This window comes from Nanorana parkeri, unplaced genomic scaffold, assembly GCF_000935625.1.
Source record: "Nanorana parkeri isolate BGI_ZX_2015 unplaced genomic scaffold, ASM93562v1 scaffold286, whole genome shotgun sequence".
Taxonomy (NCBI): domain Eukaryota; kingdom Metazoa; phylum Chordata; class Amphibia; order Anura; family Dicroglossidae; genus Nanorana; species Nanorana parkeri.
The window spans coordinates 1,267,000-1,288,773 of NW_017306554.1; the positions used below are offsets into that span (position 1 = coordinate 1,267,000).

The following is a 21,774-nucleotide window of genomic DNA, read 5'->3' on the forward strand; positions in this document are numbered from 1 at the left end:
TCACATCTGATTTTCTTTTTACGAAGCATGAGTGTAAAGAAAAAAAAAAAAGAATTTCAGGAAATGTCAGCAGACGTAAAAAGTAAAAACAGGGGGAATGACAAAAAGGGGGCAGCGGTGGAATAGTAAAGAATCCCTTCTCCAGTTCTTTAGGGCTTGGTAATTTTGGCAACTAATGTGGGCGGGGAAATGAATGGGACTACAGGCATATTTAGCCTGTCAGTTCTCAGTTGCTCAGACTTGCAAAAGGGTTTTCCTTAACCTGCAAGCTGTCGGTTTCCTTTTTATATGCTTCAGTTGCTTCCATTGCACAAGCTGAAAAAACTATATTATAGTAAAACCTCATAGACGAGCGACTTCCCTACAGCAGTACCTACAAGTGAAAAAATCTCCAGGAATTTACAAGATTCAAGGTGGATTTTTTTTTTTTTAAAGTGCTCAAGTGTATTCAAAAAGCCTTGAAATATGATCGCTTTAGTGCTCCCATGGATATGCATGTTAATTGTGAACTCCTTGACTCGTAAGTAATATTCTTTCTATGTCTTTTAGGTGAATGCATGCACAGGTTTAACAGAAGTTTCAGGGCTGTGACACTTTGTCCACAGCAAAAAAATGACAGCTTTGAACTCAATATGCACGCAACATTAAAGATATATCTATTTTTCTGATTTTTCTGTTGTGAATTACTAATTATTCAGTAAATTCAAAGGAATGCTTTTGTCAGTTTTGTCAGTTTTATGTTTAAGTGGGAATTTTTTTTTCCTTTATCTTATCTTGATGTGCTTGTATATGTTATCCTGGTTTGAAAATCATTTATATGTTTTAACGAAACAAAAGGAAAAGTGTTTTGGGCTGTATTAAAGCTTTACAAATAAATACAGTTAATAAACTGCCATCCTCCTATCATAAAATGGAGATAAAGATGAAAGCACCGGATACAAGGCTATACATATAAACAGTAGTGGTACTGCTCTCAGCTGTTAAGCAAAGCTTAGAACATATGAAGGCAAATGCAGTTGTTGAACAGACTTTGTTAAATTGAAAAGGTACGTCCACATAAATCCTTCTGCCTGAGAATTGCCAGTGTTTCCGCTGTGCCTCGAAAATGCATGCTGAAGTTATTGTTTTAAAGTATAGTGAAAATATACAAAACTCTAAGATTTGCTCTTTATTTAAGAAAGGCAAGATCACGTGTACCAACACCAAAAAAAATGTCCATTTCATCTATGTGAAATACAGCTTTTCCAATGATGTTCATGTGCACAGGAGATGTAAAAGAGGTCTGCAGGAAACCTAACGTGGAAGTTTTTGTGTGAATTCCTGATTTGACTTGCTTGAAGGAAAGCAGAAAATGTAATCTTCCTAAAGGTTCTTGGTAACAGGGGTAAGCTGTTGCCTGAAGGAACATATTAATTGGAACAATAAATAGGGAACAGTTTTAAGTAGCATGGACATGGATGATGAGAAGCAAATAAGGCTGTGTAGGAATCTGCTGCCTAGTACCTATGCTGCTCACTGCCTTCACTCATTCCTTCATTCATTCTTTATTCATCCTTTACATTTGACACAGGTTCATAAAGTGTCTCTGTACATTACTCATAATTTCCAAACACTGAAATTAGCAGTGCATGTTTAATTAATGATATGTGTATGTCATAAGCACCTGAGAGATTAACTCTTATTTGCATTAATTTTATTGAGTTAATGTTAATGCATAAATGTAAGTATTCAAGAGAGCAGTTTGTGGCATACAAGCATTAGATTACCATATATTTTTGTTGGGTATTGCATGGTTTTTCCTTTTTTTAAACGGAGCACTTTTACTTAAATCTCTGCAAAATATAATGTTTCCCTTTAAGTATGGCAGGCAGGTATTTTTATTTCATCTTGCTAAAGTCCACTTGCAGAGACTATCACAGCTTACTACAGTTAACTATTCTCACTAGAAATGTTGGTATTGTTTGAATCAAATTATATATATATTGTAGTTTTGGTCTGGTGCTGATTGCACACTATTGTGATGGTCCAATGTGCACTTCAAGGTCTGTGTGAATGGTTTTTCAACTTGGAAACATTGTTGTGCAATTTGAACCAGTGTTTGGAGCTGCATGAGTTGCCTTTAAGAAACAATAATGATTGGCTAATTTACCATATTGTTATCATTAACACGGGAGAGACAGGGGATCTGATATTTTGCAAAACGTTTAAAAATTTACATCTAGAGGTAAAGCATATCTACAGCGAAAGTCACTGCAGTCCTGTGCACATTGTGATATAGTCAGTACTCAATAATTGCTATGCCACTATGACATTCTTAGTCATTCCAAAATTATTTTATGTAGATATGAACAGCTTGCATGCTCATAGTGCTAATTATTACCTGTTAGCAGTCATGTTGCATGTGTGTGAGTATACAAATCCATACAGTTCACTGTACATTTCGCTAATCTTCACTTACAAAAAGTGTATTGTATTATATCATGCAGTATTGTATAGTGTATTGTACTATGTGCTACACGGCTAGCGACATAAATGTGTATTTACCATTTTTAGACTTAAATAGTTTCAAATTATTTTATAAGAATATATATATATATGCATATTAATCTTAACTTATTAATATATTGTGCAATAACAAGAAGAGATATGGTTAGTACTTAGTAAAATACTCTTTGTCAATCTCAGAAGTTGTATTTTGTATGTGATTTCACAACATTGAATTGTATTGATTCATGCTCCTCATGTTGTGCAGCCATAAACATAGGCATACCTTTCCTATATAGTCGTGCTAGGAAAGAAAACGGTTCATACATTTACTTCACAAACATTATCATGGGCAAGTGTAATTTACTAGTTAAAAATTGCATTTATGTTTTAGATTTTTCATGGTCTCTTTAAATAATACAGATGCCCACTTAATTTGTAGTAAACATCTGAGAATCAATTCATCTACTATGTCATTTGTAATTGCAGATACTGCAAATGAAATTCAATGACTAGCTTGCAGTGAAAAAACTGCGATTTGTGATTGGGTTACTTGGATTTACATTTCTTTTTTGGGGGATTGGGGAATATTTGTGGAGGTTTGCAGGCAGGAATTTTTCAACTTAACCTTAATTAAGCAATTTACATTACTGCTTGGGTCCATGTTTACATGAGGGACATGGCCTACCAGGGTGTTAGAAAGCCTTGTTTGCTTTAACATTATACAATAAAGGAAATATAATAATGCAGGCAGTACTTTTACGTTTTAAATTTCAGCCACCAATTTGGCCTGACTGCACTTAGATTTTGGCCAGCATCTGTGTCAATGAATGCTGAAAAATACTTTAATTTAATTTTCAGCTCAACGTTTGTACAGACTGTAAGTACAGACTGCTGAAACTGCTCTTATTTCTTTCACTTTAACAAGTGGTCTGGTCTGTGCCTCTGAGTGATCAAGAAATCGTAATAAAATCAGTTTAACAAAGCAGACCTGGGGTCACATAGAATTGTACGTGTTAAAAACATCTTGTACTTGTTAAAACCATCTCCCTCTTTCTAAATTGCCTTGTTTCATCATTAGGAAACCTGCACAGGGTTCACAATACAAAAAAAGCCCTGAACAGAAGTTGGATGCTTTTTCCAAATTAAAGATATTTTTTTTGGTCCAAAGTGGCACCAGATGGGATTTGCAATCATATGCTATTTATTATAGTCTGTTGGTTGCTAGATGAGGCAAATAAGTAAAACTCCTTCATATATATGGCATCCATTGATTATAGGTAAAATAATGTTCTACAAGAGAGTCAGCCTTTGAGTGCACTCCTGACTACTGATTTTTCAGTATCATACTGTGACCCTAATGTTAGTTGTAATGTAGTTAATTGTTTAAATTATAAATACACACACCTCATAAGCATAATTAATATTGTAGTTTTTTTTATAACTTTGTTTTTTATATTTTATTGGAAAAACACATTTCTAGCCCCCTAACTTATATTCTGTACCATTATGTAAGTTTGAATAGATTTAACATTAACACACAAGAACACATTACTTACAGTGTTAAAATGCTGGACAATTGAATTGTTTACAACTCCACTTTACAAAAGTTTGTTTGTTTATGGAGAATCATATTAGATCAGAGCCAACAATGGGTAGGATGGAGATTTTTGGGGACGTCTTATTCTCTTGGTTTAGCCGAGATAAATTGACACACGTGGGTAGCTTGCCCAACATGTACTATGCAGTAGATATGCATGCTGGGTAACAAAGCAGTCAGCTCATTCCAAAGGGAATTACCATAAATGCTTCTGCTTTAGTGTCTTTACCATGCTTAAACTTCAGAGGTTAATTAGATTAGGGTCATATAACTGAACTGGACACTAAGCCCCCACACATGTATAGTAATTATCTATCAGTGCCTCTGACCTGGCTGTTTATCTCCCTTGAAAAGAAACAATTTGGCACATACAGGATGTACTTACGGGATCAGTGCATTCAGCTGAATCCTTGAGAATCATGAACATCCTATTTTGACAGAATTTTTTTAACTTGACAAGCAAACACATTGATCTGGGCTTTGCTGCTCTTCCCCTCTTTCAGTGCCCAATCAGAGCTGCATTTTTCTCACATGTTTGACATTGGAAGTTGGAACATTGAAGTACAGTTTAAAAACAAAGTATATGTAAAGTGCAACAGGCCGATTAAAAAAGGGAACAATATGGAAAAATAAATCCCCCATCAAGATCTTTCTCCAGCTTTCCCAAATGAATGTGATTGGATTATGCCAGTTTTAATAAAAGAATAAGATCTAGGCATAGTTTAAATCAGAAAACCAGGGGAAAATCGCTTTAAACTGGTAAAACCTAATTGCCAAATATATTCCCCTGGATTAGTTTCACCTTTTTCAAAATATGGCAAATATGAGTAGAGAAATTACTCAGAACAGCCATATAGATAGGCAAAATCAACTTTGCCATAGGTTTATCTGGCCAGCGAATATGCTTTCTCTTTAAAAAAAACCTCTGTTATGTATGAGGAGTAATTACTTTTTACTGTTTGAAATGCCTTAGTCAAAGTGGCAACATTGAACTGCAGTTTAACCAACTTGCCCTACAGCCCGTACGATATTTTATTTTGATTTGTATAATTTTAATTTGAGTGTAATCTAAAATGACTAATAACCGGTTTTTAATATTTACATCTAAAGAGCATGTTATACATAGTTAGGCATACATCTAATGGGGGTCAATTGATGACTACACAAACGTATATTCATATTGAATGCTAATTTATTATTACCGTATAAATGTTTGCTAGGAAAGCCGATTAAAAAAACAAAGCTTAAACTGGCACAAAAGCATTGTGAATGCTTATTTTCCTACATTACTATATCTACAGTACACTTAGCCATGGGGCAAATGTTTCTTACACAAATGTTGCTCTTTAATATTATGCACTGGTTTACTATATGAATATATTTTGTGATGGGCATCAAATCTCCGCTCTTTTCAAAAACTAATTTAGTTAAGAGGAAATTTAAAAAGGAGAAAAACTACTCTGAACATGATTAAATGTTTAAAGGGAGCAAAGGTTAGCTCAGCCAGCATGAAAATGACTCCTTTAGTAAATCAGTAGCACCTATGTGTAAATGGATGTGATTGAAGGGATGACTTTAATAACCCTTGACTTAATTTAGTGCCATTTACTATGTCTGACCTGTAGTTTGATGACATATGAATTTTATGGTAAATCTTCTGTGAATATGCATTTTTTTTTACATTTACTGAAGGATGTGGTGAAGGAAAGGTTTAATACTGAGCTAACCAATGTGAGCTGTAAAATAGGATAAAGCATTCCATAACTATTACATTTAAGCATTTCACATAACTAATATGCATTTCTCTTTTACTAGTAGCAATATTTTATTTCATAATAAATTATATAAATTAAGGTGTTATGTGTAGCAAATTAATTACTGGATATGATGAGTGCTATAGGATGGAAATCTATTACCACATATTATTCATACCTTCATGACATTTGTCTAATTCAATGTACAGTATAAAGGGAATTATACAGATTAAAATTTCACAACATTACAATCACAGCAAAAAAATAATAATACACAAAATGTCCCACATGCATTGTATCACAGATGTGATCAATTAAGTGATGATTCTCAATGTGCAATAACCTATAATAACCAGTAATAACTGCAAAGATATTTTCTGATAGGTCTCCTTTGGTCAGAGACCTTTACACTTTGTACTTGGAGGCTTTACTTGTAATAGCTCATTGCAGAATTTGGAGTACCCTACCTAAAATATGTAAAAAATAGGTCAAGGCAACTGGACTTTCTGTATTTTCCTTGAAGATGTTTCTACATATAGCAAGTCCAGTTGCCTTGACCTATTTACTACTGATATACCATGACCTGGATGAATGAGAACCTTCACAGACCTACCTAAAATATGTTAATTTCTACTTAAAATAGACCCCTTCTTCCACTCTGCCCTTAATTCACTGTTAGTAGTGCTCCTTTTGGTGACTGTCACAGAACATGTTGAACATTTAAGTCTGTAGGTAAGACTTTTCACAGGACAAAAAAATATATTTTTTATTCATAAATTAAGAGGTTTGCAGACAGGAGATAAGACCCAAATACAGCATTTGTCACCAATAAAAAAAATATAGTAAATGCTTGATATGGCGGTAATGGTAAGAAAAGGAATATGGTTGCAAATTTAGCCTAGTTTAACTGACACCATTTATAACAGGGGTTCTTAAAAAGGGGTATAGGAACCAAATGATTGGCATATGGGACTAGATCTTTGAATACTTTTTAAAAATTGAAAGAAGATTTCCTGCATTATTTACCTTGAATTCAAAGAACAGAAATTGATATGTCAGGTGATATGTGAGTAAAGTTTTTGGAACGGTAACTCAAATTCCATGCCCTAATTGCAAAACACAACAAGAACAAGAATCTCACTAGTTGTAGATAGCTTGTATATTTGTGCTTTGCCATTTTTTTTTACAAATAATAATGGTAAGATCCTTAAAATTTTTAATTAAACTGTTCTGTTCCTAGCTATCCTTATTTGATGTAAAACCAAGCTATCTAAGTCATCCTGGTAAACAACAGCACTGATAATGATTTAGACAGTCCCGAAAATAGAGTATGGGGACATACCAGGCAATCCATTTGGGGCCTATAATCATGAAAAGGTTAAGAATGTTTATAAGCATATTTTGATCTCTCCAACTGTATTAAACTAAATGGGAATAACAATTAGTGTACAACAAGACCAAACCAAGATAGTTATTTGGCACCCGCATGCCTACATGTTCCACTCAATGCAAGCTACCATTTTCTGAACACCTTTGGTATTTTTATCTCAGTGATGTGCCTCAGGTATTAAGTCATTTGCAAGAAGAACTCCATAGCAACTTATTACATTCTGTCAGCTTTATTTAAAACACTTAGCTGAGAGATAATCAAGCAGCATTTTAGTAAAGTAACGTAATTTCTACTAGGAGTAATATCCCCACAGGTAATTTAGTTTGGGTATGATTAACCTTTCAAAAAAGGTAGTTTGCTTGGAACACCTGTATTTACAATTTTAACTTGCATGAACAATTTGTGTTAGTTATGGTGAAGATAACATTTACATGAAATCTTACATATTTCTTTGCACTAACAGTCATGCACTAAAGACATTTTGGAGATTAGTTCTAGAAATAGATCTTAGTGATGTTCTTCCAGATTCTGTCTTTGGAGCAATACCATTTGGCAAGTAAAAGAGACATTAGTATTGTGTCAATGTTTGAAAATTCTGTACAGTTTTCACTATCTTGGTCAATGAAAGCAACATCTGAAATTGAAAGTAATCATGTATATACTCAGAATTCTAGAGCATTTTCAATAGCAAGTCTCAAGAAAAGATCCTATAATTGGTAATGATCTGAAACAGGATGAATCAGTTGAAAATAGTTCAGTAATGGATCAGTATTCTTGATTTCAGGATTCACAATTTTTTACAACTTAAATCCAAAATGTGTGACTCTTATGTGAAAGTTGTGTAAATCTTGTAAGAAAAAAATATATAAATAGACCCTCAAGTTTAACTCAGTTAATTCATAAAGATGGCAAGATAAATAGTAGTTGATGCCATCTGTGGTGTTGATTCTGTGAGTAACTTGTTTACAATGTAGTGCTTATTTAAGGACAAACCTGGGAATGTAATAATATCTGTCTAGGTTTCATTGAGATAATAAATTAGCCTGAAGTAGATTTTCAATGGATATCAAGTGGTGGGTATTTGAAAGAAAGAAATCAGCTCAGAGAAAAGAAGGTGTTCCTCTATATGTCATTGGCAGAGCTGTATCCCTGACTATATGTGAAAGCCAAGCATTAGGAGCCTATCCTAACATAGAAAAATATTTGTTAATCCATAATAGATATGTTGTTTGTAGCACTGTTTACCACAGACCATGAATGGGGAACTTAGAAAACTGTCCAACTGAGTTCCTGGCTTTTTGACCAGTTTTGGTTTCTGGAGGCTGTTTCATTTCATTCCTTCCTATTCCCTGAAATTCACAGAAAGAATCTTAACAGTGTGAGCATGTGATCATACTCATGCTTGCTGTAAAGGCCAAGAGTTTTAGCATGCATTATAGTTGAGGCAAATAAATAGTTTAACCAGAACAACATTGATGTGTGCATGGTATAGGAACAGTGCTATGCTACAGAGTGAAATTATCAACATGTATGTAGTTGCTCCAGAACCCGGCTGGATTTGTTTTTTTTTCATTGCTTAGTATGCTCCTGGCAGTATAAGTAGTTAGTGTGGTTGTAGTGAAGATTTTACACATATGTGCTTATAAGTAAATTACGTCTTCTGTTTAAGACTATGTTAAGCTGAGTGATTATATGTGTATTCCTATATTCATGACAGACTCTATATGTATAATACAGTGTATATACTCTGCATGAATAAAGAGAGCTTAAATTCATACAACACTGGCTATGCACAGAAGCAGATTTCAGTAATCAAAAAAATGCACACCTTTGTCTCTTATAATATCTATCTGCATTCTGATAATGATAGCTCCATTTGCCCATACATAAATAGACTCCGCAACACCTGTGGGAACATGCTGCAAAATGCAGTTTATCACCAAAATTAATGATGTGGGCCTTAGATTAGGATTAGGTGGTGACATCAATACATATGAACTATATCATAATGTAGATGAGATTCACAAATGCAATAATCCATCTAAACAGCCATAAGATAATATATTTCAATTCATATTATCACATATTTTACTTAGAGTATAAGATCCCATCTTGATTCAATATCAGAAATAGGTACACACATATACTAGGTTTAATAGTAGCATTAAAATACCGGCGACTATCTAAGAAATTATCTGAGGCTGGGTAGTTATCAAACACAATAATATGCAATATTATCACAATGCTGTGAGTAGAGATTTAAATGTATGCTGCACAATGATCTTTTTGAGTCTCCTGGGCTTAGGTTGTTTTTTTCTCCCAGGGTTAGCTGCTAAGAAACAGGAGATATAAATAGACACTGCATGGGGCATAGGTTTAGTTAGCATTGTCATGCATTTAATGTTTTTCCCATGAGGGCTTTAATTAACACATTTTTATGACTATGTGCCCCAGTGCAGGTAATGAATTGCTAAAAATGGATGGCCATTTACACAAATGCAATTTATGCAACTTTCATAAATTCTTGTTTTCTCAATTCACTAACATACAGCAAAACATGACAGACAATTTACTGATAGAAAGATATGGTCAAAATACTGATGAATCTGACTGTATTTCTCACAATGAACATTATGTAACCATTTCTTAAGGGTAGAGATATGGAGATCCAGAGATATAGGTTTATTGCAGGGTGAGGCCCTTTCATACATTTAGGTGACTTACTAAAGGTATAGAAACTTTCAAAAAGGATTTTAATTAATTCTTTTGTCAATTAAAACATTTACTTAAGGATGTCTAAAGCCATACATTTTAGATTTTTTGTAGAGTAGATACATAGCTAGATAGATATAGCTGTCACCAAAGCAGGCTTCCCTAAAATAGAGATTTCACCTTACCTCCTGTTCCTGTCACAACTCTAAAAATTTTAATTTTTTGTACTGAAAACCATGGACACCTGGACCAACAGTAAATTCCCCCAATGAGCACATAGGCAGCAATACAAGCCTGATGTTCTGACCATAACACTTTTTATCTAATACTAAAAAACTGGTTTTGACTTTGCATCTAGACCCAGAAAACAGGGGTTTCCTTTTTGCCAATGGAATAAGTGCAAAGAAGGGTGAGACCAACAAACGGCTGGGAGTGTTGCAAGCTTATATTTATCAAATGTATATAAACATACAATTTGAACTGCTTGTGCTAAATATTTTTGCAATTAATTTCTAAAGATGGCTAATTTACTAATATAGCTGTTTCTGCCATACCACTGGTGGCCAAAAGGTGGCAATAAAGATCCAACTCTCCTAACCTATTCATTAGGCAAATTATGGTAATGTAAACTAGAAGATATTTTGTGTAGATTCAAAATAAATATATTTCTGTATTTATTAAACTCATGACTTATGCACACTACCCTGAGATTTTTGTTTTATGAAGCTGTTGTGGACTTTCACTGTAAAAATGTATGTCTACTCAAAATGCATAAAAAAAATAAGTAATAAGTATATTTCTTATGTGTGTTTTATAGTCTGCATTGCCAAAATTAGGCTAATGAACACTTGAGGGAGGCTGACCATATATTGGCATAGAGACCAATAAAGTGACAGCTGTATTAGTAGCTGCACGTGTATGTATGAACATGCATGTATAAAGAATGAGCAAATACAGCTAAAGGTTTCCAGATATGAAAGATTTTTTTCATTAACTATTTAACTACCAGCCAGTGCTGCTTGGAAGAGCTAGACTATAACTAAACACCGTCAGAAAAGGGGTGGTGGATTAAACAATGCTGAATCGGCAGTGAATCACATAATATTTCTGTTTGCTGCCAATTAATGCATTCTGTACCAAGCCTTCAGCATTTTGATTGCAACAACCAAACATATCAATACGATTTTTGTAGATAGAATGGACACAGGCTGTAAGAGGTCACTGTGTAGGTAGCAGGTCCATATGTTAGAGTTCTCATATCAAATAACACAGAGCTACAATATATTATATGTCTAAAGTAAGTAATACGGTACAAGCCATAGCACGCACCCATTGCTGTTTTCATATATGAAACTGCACTGTTATGTCACAAAGAGCACTTTATTACAGAACCATTCTGTATAAGAAATCCATCTCAATGCTGCTCTACTGACACTGTCTGCAACATCCTACAATCTAAATCATAAGGTAATACACCCAGGAATTGTTCTGTCTGCTTAAGTGGAATGATTGGAGCAGTGGTACAGTTTCTTCTGGCTTTCATAAATGATGATCCTAACAGGGTACAGGTTGTATTGTGCATAAAACGATTAGTGTCACATAGATTGTGGAATCCAAGTTGAGTAACCAGCTTATCAGCCATCTTTCCTCTGATTTAATATCTAGTAATAAACACGGACTAAATGTAGGCATGAATTGAGGTGCATCTGTGTCCTAATTTTCCCTAAATTAGTAGGATCCTTTTTGTTTGATTTATAATAATGTTGCAGCCTATAATAAGCATGAAATTACATTTAATTTGATTCTTGAATATGTAATTTTCTAACCTTAGTTTAGGTCTGCTGTAATTTTTAGACAAGTACATGGTTTCTTGTTTATATGGTATAATTGCTTTTTTACATCTTTCTTCCTGTGCTTCATTCCTTTTTTTCTGACACATTTTTAATCTACTATAATTTCCTAAATCTTTTTGCTCTTTAGAATCAATTTTGCTTGCTCCTACACTTCTATGTAGTAGGCTACCATCGCTGCATTCAATTCCAGTAGATGTGATGATCATATTGATGACAGATGTGTGTGGTGGGACATTATGCCCACCTTTAAAAGTCACCATGACATCAAATGAAGTTTGGTTATTTCCTAGCACTTAAGTATAAATTAGTGGATCATTAGCTGTTCATTTCAATATACTGTATTCTCATAAACAGATCCACATGATGAAGCAATCTGTTCTTACTCATTAAATAAAATAACATTACTCCATCCCTCTGTCTTATTAGGAAATATGTTTGTTGTGCTTTAGCAATGTCCCATACAAAGTAGTCTTGTTTAACACATCCATGGTGTTTAAAGACATGTGGCTGTTGTTAACTCTGTGAAAACTGTAAAAGCAGGGCAAAAAAAGGAGTGTACAACACCAACACATAGGAATAAGTACTTAAATGCTATTTATGCTTTTATTAAGTCAAGGTTAAGTGTTAAGAAAGAAAATTAAAATTCAGAAAATTATTGTATTACTTGATAGTACTCCAAAAAAATGTAGCCAGGCTTATTTATCAAGTCACAAAGCAATATACAACCTAAAATTAAGTCAGGTGTCACCTTTTATTGTTTTTACTGCTGGAAACTGATGGTTGCTATGGTTTGCTTTTTACTTCCTTGTGTACTTCCTTGCAAAATTGGTCCACTTCTTTCAATTCAATTTATAATATACTACATAATGCAGATAAAACTTGTGCATGTGAACCAACCATAGGGCAAAACTTTGAATCTGACTCATCAAACTTACCTGACCTATAAATTATATGGTGCATATCTGTCAACAGCACTAAAGATTGATTTTCAAGAGGATCAGAGTGATCATTTCAGGGTCACCAGCAAGAGTGGGTTTAGTTGCTGATCTGCATGCTGGATCCATGACATTGAAAAAATGAAAGGTTTTGGGCCAGTGTGACAGTAAGAGATCAGCAATGGCAGCCCACATAATTCAGCAAAACTAAGGCCATAGTAAAGTAAAAGTGCAATTGCAATTTATTTTAAGAAATCCACAGTTATATTCAGAACCACAAATTTGATATCGCTATGGATACATTTACTATGATTGCACTGCAAGTTTTAATGAGTGCCGGATGGATGCACACTTATCAACTGCAATACCCTTACTGATTTAGTAAAACATACATTCATGTTCCATGACTACATTGCAGTTTTCAATGTGAATATAAAAAACTATACATGACAAGTACCGCGATTGTTCACTAGGGTATGAAATGCTAATATACCAAACAAAGAAACAGCTCCAAAAAAACTGTAGAGGAGGTCAGTGACAAGATGTCAGAGCTGGTGAAGGAGCTTGTGGACGTCACATTGCTGGAGCAGAGATGAGTATAGTTTGGTTTAAACGAATTGTTCTGATGGATGGGCTTTAACTTGACAGCTATGTTATTAACAGACACAACAGCCTTCACAAATGTGACTTCGATTACCCATTATGACACCATACAACATTGTGCAGTAATGATATTTGAATGTGTGCTTACTGCAACAACTTTGTTACAGCAGAAGTTTAGCATCTATACAAAAATACAAAAGGGGGCCACAGGAACTTTTAGCCATAATGGGCTAGTATGCATAGCATTTTAACACGTTATGGCAGACTTACCTGCCAAACCGATCCCATCCAGCGATGCACATCTCCCTCGTCGTGGCTTCCATCTACCTTCTTGTCTTCTTCAGTTTTTCAAGTCTTTGACTGTTTGATTGGCCAGGCCTCAATGACGTAACTCCCATGCATGAGCACGGAATGTACATCTTGGCATGCCGGCTCTGTGTACAGAAAAAATAATAATTTCTGAATGGCAGCAAGACATTTTTATGGCAGAAGAGGCTCCTGTCATATAAAACCTGCCAATTAGCATTTTTAATTTTTTTAAGCTTTAATACCTGAAACAATTTTTTTATATGATTTATTTGATGATTTATCAACAATACTCAATATAATTTTAATAAATAAAAACACATATGTAATACAACTTGTTATTTATATAGCGCCAACAGTTTACACATCGCTTTACAAAATGAAGGGAGACAGTACAGTTATAACATAATTTCAGTACAGGAGGTTAAGGAGGGCCCTGCTCGTAGGAGTGGCAAGTGATACAAAAGGTAATAATTTGTGTGGGATAAGTTAGTGGAAAAAGTTAAAGGACAGTTATTATGTCAAGGTGGGAAAGTCTTCCCTAAAAACATGAGTTTCCAAGAATCACCTAAAGGTGGACAGAGTAGGAGATAGGTGGACAGATTATTTACTAATGATCCTTGAATTCTCCAAGCTAACTCAGTAGAAAGACATAAAAAAAGAATCAAAACTATTGCCTTCTGCATTATTGTTTTCATTAAGGTAAGATAAGGCAATCGTTCAATACCCCTCAAAACTACACATGATGATGTATTATTATTACTAACACATCAAATATAACTAATTAATGAAAAAATATAGTACTTTCATTGTTATCATTAAAAGTATGCATTACATTGACCCATCAATAAACAGCACAATTAATGTCACCGTTATAAAAAAATGCATTTTACATTACTCATAATACAAATGTAAAGGTAGAGATTTAAAACAATAATATATATATAATAGGGAATAATATATCCCTTTCAAGTTCTAGATTTTTTGTAAACCAATTTATACATATATTATGCCATATATTGTGTATAAAGATGTCACTTTTTTTTTGTAAAAATACCAACCTTATGATCTCTTCCCTATTGATAGCAATAGTAACATTTGCTCGTTTGCTGTTTTTGTAGTTATCTATTCTATCATATTTTCTTATGCATATATTGTCCTTTGAGAATTTGGCTATTGGGGGGATCTAACAGTTTCAATAACCTTTAAATATAGGAAGACCAAAGCAACCCTTACAGGGCGGGCCCCCGCCTTAATAAACTGTCACCAATAAAACTAGAAAACACATAAACCTACTTATTATTATTTGCCACTTTTGCCTCTTCACTTGCATAGCCGCAGCATCATATAAACCATAACAAATCATGTTAGATCGTCATCTGTGCAGAGAAAAAAATGTATCTTTTTTCCTGAGATCTCATAAAATTATGTAAAATCTCACCCTAATGGGAATGAGTGAAATAATTGAATTTACAAAAAATTGTCGACCTTTTGAAATCCCTTGCCCGACTCCCAGGCATCCACAACCTTCTTTCTGAGGGTCTTAGAGAACTCTTTTGTTCTTGGTAGGATGACATAACCCACGTCAACAACAAAGACAATACCAGACCCTAAATGTCTGAGATTTGAATAAGGCAGGTTCCACCTGCCTACTCCCTAAAGGTGCCCATACACTGCACGATTATCGTACGATAATCGTATGCGATCGGTTTTTCGTACAATAATCGAGCAGTGTGAACGGAGACGTGCGACCGTTTATACTGTACGGTCGCATGTCTTCTGTCGAACCAGCATGTTCGAAAACCAGCCGGGAATCGTACGATTCTCGGCTGGTTAGAACGGTGCTCGGAAGATAAATGCTGAACGGGCCGGTGTGCATACGCGCACACTGCCCGTTCAGCATTGCGGTCATCGGAAGCCCGCCCCTCAGGGGGGTGGGCTTGCGATGATCGAGAGTGCGATCTGCCTGTCCAAGATAGGCAGATCGTACGTTTTTTTAATCCCTTTACAACCATCGCAAGACTAAAGTCTTGCGATGGTTGTAGCGTGTATGGCCACCTTTAGGAGGATCTAATCATTGGCACCTAATCTGGAACACCTTATTCTAGGGGCTGATTTACTAAAAGAAATTAGACTGATTAATTTGCAAAGAAATGTTCACTTTGCAAGGGAATTTTCCCTTAGCTTAATGAATGAAGTGCAGCTGATTTCCATCATCCAATCATGTGCAAGCAAAAATATGTTTCTTTAGTTTTCCTTGAATGTTGGTGGGTATGTTTTGCAAAGTACATTTTTACCACATTTACCAATTTTTACCCCTTAAATTCATACTTTTGAATGTGTTACTTTTCCATTGTGATAAATCTGCATTTTCAGTCATTTAAATAATGAATATCAATACACCATGTCAATTTTATGTGTCATTTGCTCAGGCACTGTTTAAATGAGGATCTAATGTCTGCTTTTTAAAATGTATTAAAAAAGGCAACAATTTCCATTGATTGTACTTATCACATGACTGTAGCCACAATCACACTCATTGATTGCCGCTAGTGCACAACAACAATGATTTTTCTCAAGTTCTAAACACAGCCTGACAAATAAATCTTTGGGGAGTGTGTGCATATGCTTCAAGTAGCCAGACTAGGTGAGCACATGCATATTGATTGACTGTCATAGAGTATCAAATGCATTTTATTTAAGCCTTAATGATGTAATGGAAAATGTATTATTTTGCATTATAGTAATGCTAAATTATTTATTATCATTATTTTAATTTAAAATAAGGATAATACCAGAAGATAATTGTTAGTTAAGTATTGTTCACTAATATATACAGTATATTTTTTATCAATTTGTAATAATACATTTTTAAAATGTAATAATAAGAAATAAATAATCCAGATTTAAAATGACACAAAAATGTATCGCGGTCATTCTATATAAACATAGGAAGGCATCCCCAGAATCTGAGTAAAGCAGGCTCTATGACTATTCAGTCAGTCCTGAAAGCAATACACTACACTGTAAATATCTCAGACGATACATAATGTACTAAACACATTTATGTTTTCTTTTAAGTTAATGTTTAATGGCATAAGTGTGTATTTGTTTCATACTTTAACATTTGTCACTCACTATCAGCCTGGGAATCTGTTTTTATTATAATAAATGTACGCTATATGAACTAACTTTATTAAACAAAAACAACTCTGATATTTACAAAACTACTTTGAAATAGATGACTAGGCATTGCACAGTAAAATCTTGTTTTTAATATTACAGAAGATTTTTAATTATATATAATAGTACTATGTAACATCCTATCTATTGACTATTTTTTTGTTCAAAAGTTTTTTATTAGGAAGTTTGTGAAATACAAAGATTGCAAAAAGCAGAAAAGCATTGAGAACGCACTATGCTAAAAACTACGCTATAATAAGTGGTCATTGGGGTCTGTCCATTATACAACAGACTGTGCACATGGCAACCATTACATATTTGGAAAAAGGAAAGAGAAGAAGAGCGAGAAGCAGTGGTGAAAAGAGAAGGGGACAAGAAGTCAATCTAGGAGGACCCAACATCCAAAATGAGGTAGTAAGTTACCAGAGTTCAAGTAGTTGCTGGTCAGAATTGGTAATTGACTGTATTTTTGATATTTTTTTCAACCTTTTTTGTATAAGTCAAAAGCATAGTGTTAAACTGTTGGCTGCTGCAGCACCAGCAGTATTTCAAGTGTCATTCTATTCTAAAGTCATTAGTCTCTTTGATGTAAACAAATGTCTGAAGTGTTACCTCCAGTCTAGCATGACTTGATATCTGTGGCTAAGTGAGAACTCAACAAGGCAGCACAATAAAAAAAAAATCAGAGAGGAAAGAGGAATGGTGGAAAGACATATAAAAATGTTAGCCCTAGAGCTATAGCAAATAATATATACGGTACATAGGAAACTTGTCTGTGATCCTGTCTTTTATCTCTGCTTTGCAATATTTTAGTCTGTTGAAACATAACTCATGGAGTGATAAAAAAAAAGAAAAAGTTGATCTTGCGTTGATTTGTGATTATTTGTAACACTTGCTAGCAGTTTTCAACAGGATTCCAGATGCACAGCACACTTTTGATCACTTTAAAAGGGTGCTTTCTTGGGCTTATTTGAGTTCACCCCATACTGTAAAACATAAGATCTGGCTTCAAATATATCACTATTTTTACTGGTAATGACATTGTACTTTAATATATATATATTTGATAAGGTCACTTTTAAATAGCTGATTGATTTGCTTTATCCTGCTGTGTAGTGTCTATACACTGTAACACAGAAAAATATCTAAAACTATTTTACAAATGTGACGATAACATTGACAAGAATTTGAACTATGGTGCATGTTTTGGGCCAAGTTCACAAATACTGAGCTCTGTATCAACATCTGTGTCTATTATATGAATGTTTGACTCTGGATTTCAAAATATTTTATCAAAATGTATCCCATCTGTTATGTACTATCTATCTATTTATCTATCTAAAGGTATCTACCTATCTATTTTGGCCACACTGCAGATCAGAGCCTGCACCAGATCACCCTGCAGCAGATAATTTTCTGTTCTGCAAATCTTGACATAGGTATTTTGCAATGCATGACTGTTAACTTTGGTCACATCTCCTGATAGTTCAGGAGATAAGCTAGTGTTTGGGGTTAAATTCTCTTTGGAAAGTATGTTAGGGGTTATAGTTAGGTTTAATGGGATTAGCTGGAGTGTTAACATGTGAAAAGAGGTTAATATAACTCCAGTGAATGATCATGATGTGGCTATGTGAATAATAAATTGTACCATGTTTTGTTTTATGCCTTCTGAGCTCTGGCTACATTCTAAATATGAAGGAAGGGTGTTATCTGTTTTGTTGTATTGCTAATACAGAACATATATTTGCTAAATGCATAACACCATCCAAAGGCTGAAGAAGAGTCATATTTGTTTGGAACCAAGGGCAGCAGAGTTTATTTTTTATGATTTAGGTTTACCTGTAGTGATATGCAGAGGAGGAGAAGTCACACTGTAAAGATGCATGTGTGAGTGTTTTTTCAACTCAGGAACAGCTTTAAAAACAGTGGGGTCTATTCACTAAGCTGCCGTAGGCTGCCAAGTAAATAACCGATAAGAAGTGAAGTGAGCCGAACGCTGTTCGGCTATTCACTTCAGGCTTGTACGGCTGATTTCAACTGTACACCGACTAAAATCAGCCGTACATCGGCTTGCCACGGCTGGCTTCAGGTCGGCCAAACATGCTCAGCATGAAGTGCAGAAGGAGTTCGACTCAGCCGATCCAACATCTGGATCCAGCAGGCTACTCGCTGCTGTTTGGTCTATTCTCATGCCGAAAAGCAGTGAGTAAATAGCCGGATGCCGCCGAGCAGATGTTGGATCGGCAGAGTCAAACTACTTCTGCACTTCGGCTCAGCTGAACATGCAGAGCATGTTCGGCTGACTGAGGGCATCCGATGTACGGCTGAATTAAGCTGTACAAACCAGAAGTGAATAGCCGAACGTTGTTCGGCTCACTTCACTTCGGCTGGGTTATTCACTCAGCTGCCTTCGGTAGCTGTGTGAATAACCCCCTTGTTTGCACAAACTAAATGTCATTTAGTTAGGGTTTAATGTGACAACTTATTTCCTATGCTTCTCAGCTCTATCCAATGGCCCACATGCAGTATTTAACTGATATTTCCTCCAATCATCTTCCAGGCCAGCAACCTGAGAGATGATTGGCTCCTTCCTTCAACAGGAATCACAATTAACAAATCAGTTAAATACCCTCCCACCCCTTCATACCTCAGTTTCTTTGTGTTTCCTACCGTCCAGGAACCTTCGTCACATTTGTTTCTTTGCTCCTGACTGGTCGGCCTGGTTGTCGCGGGTCTTCCCTCTGTGCAGCTCTGTGCTCCGCTTCAGTGCCGGTCACCTTGCTGCGTTGACGGTGGGGTGTCCTTTTCATCTTTCCAGGTCCTCTTCTTCCAGCTTCCCAGGAAAGGAGGGGAATCCTGAAGCTCCCCGACATCGATGCCCTGTCCAGCGGCTTCGGCAGCTTAGAGGTAAGCTGCACGTGTGGCGTGGGCGGAAGTCCGGTGGTGGAACGCAGGAGGGGCGGGCTTTGCGTTCCAGAGCCCCGGCGGTGACATCATATCCGGCGGCCGCCACGGTGTCACTTCCGCTGCGCGCCTCTCTGCTTTCACACGCTGGAACGCTGCTCATTGCTGCTGCAGCCCCTCTGGACAGTTCTAGGGGGAGGAAAGCCACGCTGCCATCCAAATGGAGGATCAAGGCAGGCCGGCTGTTGTCTCCAAAGGCAGGGTAAGTACGGGGCGAGTGCTCCGTCGGTCCTGTTGGGACAATTAGGGTGGTTCAAACATGGGATGCTGTGGGCAGGTTTTTATACTGAGTCTTTTTTGTATTTGCCTAGGATCCTTCTCCTGCTGAAAACCACATCCCTAAGTTCTGATCCACTGGTTACCCCAGCTCCCAGACAATATAAAAACCGTTGCGGTAACTGTAACAATAAGCTCCCTGGGCTAAAAACTTTTGTGAGATTTGTTTACATAAGTTTTTAGTCGCTGAATCTGCTACCTTGATGAAAACATTTTTTGATTCTATGAAATCAGAACTGCTAACGACAATTTAGAAAAACAGAAATTAAGACTGCTCCTCCCAACCTTTTCCCATTCCCTCCTCCCTGGCTCCGTAACACGCCCTCTCACTTAGTTTGTAGCGCTTCCCTCCTTGTTTTAACGACAATTTAGGCATGTAGGCCGGTTGTTCCCGAGGTCCTGCCTGCTTCCTATGTTCCACTGGAGGCACCGGATTTGGCCGGCCCTTCTGGGTTACAGTCGGGAGAGGTGTCACTGCCCAGGTCAGCTAGACGGGTAGAGGTAAGGGATTCAGTGTCAGACAGCTCCGATAGTTCCTGGGAAGAAGGTGAGACCAGGGATGAGGAGGGGGAGTCCCGGCCGCCACGACATCTCTTTCCATTAGAGGAATTAGAACCCCTGTTGCAGGCCATTTATGCCACAGAACAGATCCCTGATCCTCCTAAAACAGTATCAGTTCAGGATCGTCTATATAGGGGGCTTACAGCGGCTCAGGGTAGGTGTTTTCCTATTCACCAGTCGCTAAAAGAATTAGTAGAGGGTGAGTGGAAGGAACCTGAAAGAAAGTTCTATAGTTTTAGATCCTGGAAGAGAAGGTTCCCCTTTGCTAAGAAAGCTGAGGAGAAATATTTCAGGTGTTCTAGACTGGATGCGGCTTTGGCCCAAGTATCTAAAAAGGCTGATCTTTCCTTTGAGGATGCCGGAAGTATTACGATCAGATGGATAGAAAAATAGAGGTCCTGCTCCGTAGAGCTTGGGATGCCAATGTGGCCTCCCTAGCACCAGTTATGGCAGCCACATGTGTAGCACGCAATATGGACCTTTGGGTAGAACATGTTTCTCAACATGTCTCCCAGGGGGCTCCAGCGGATCAGGTCCTAGAATCCCTGTCAGCCTTAGGGAGGGCAGTGGCCTAGTGCTAGGGCAGCAGCAAGGTCTGGGGCCCTGGTGAATTCTGCTAGGCGTGCTATTTGGTGGAAATCTTGGGAGGGGGACCTTTCCTCTAAATCCAAGCTTCATTCTATTCCTTATGAAGGGGGGTTGTTATTTGGTTCCGGCCTGGATGAGGTCTTAACCAGATCCTCGGAGAAAGGGAAGAAATTCCCAGAGAAAAAGAAGAGAATACGTAACAAACGTTTTTTTCGTCCCTCACAGGATCAGAGGAAACAGGCCAATAGACCGCAGTTTCAAAAGCGGGGCTGGCCCTTTAACAAAAACAAGCCCAAGGGGGGTTTGCTGTTCTCAGCTCCTGAGACAACATACAAGGAATCCAAGTGATGCCAGCACAAAGGTAGGGGGAAGGCTTTCCCTTTTTGTGTCCCGTTGGGAAGAAATTTCATGCAGCCCCTTTGTCTTAAAACTTTTAAGGGAAGGTTATCGTTTGGAGTTTCTGACCCAGCCTCTCCAAACCTTTTATGTGACCAGCCTGCCAAGAGAAGCAGCAAGGGCTCAGGCGTTGTGGGAATGCATCCTGCAATTGGCTTCCCAGAATGTG

General features: G+C 36.5%; 1 protein-coding gene across 1 annotated transcript in view; it reads left to right on the plus strand.

The window, feature by feature from the left end:
- The first annotated feature begins 253 nt into the window (after positions 1-253).
- CRLF1 (cytokine receptor like factor 1) overlaps positions 254-21,774 on the plus strand; it is a 130,924-nt gene continuing 109,403 nt past the window's right edge. Inside the window, exon 1 of the mRNA XM_018557487.1 lies at positions 254-520. Coding sequence (XP_018412989.1) covers positions 466-520 — 55 coding nt within the window. The 5' untranslated portion in view covers positions 254-465. The remainder of the gene's footprint in view (positions 521-21,774) is intronic.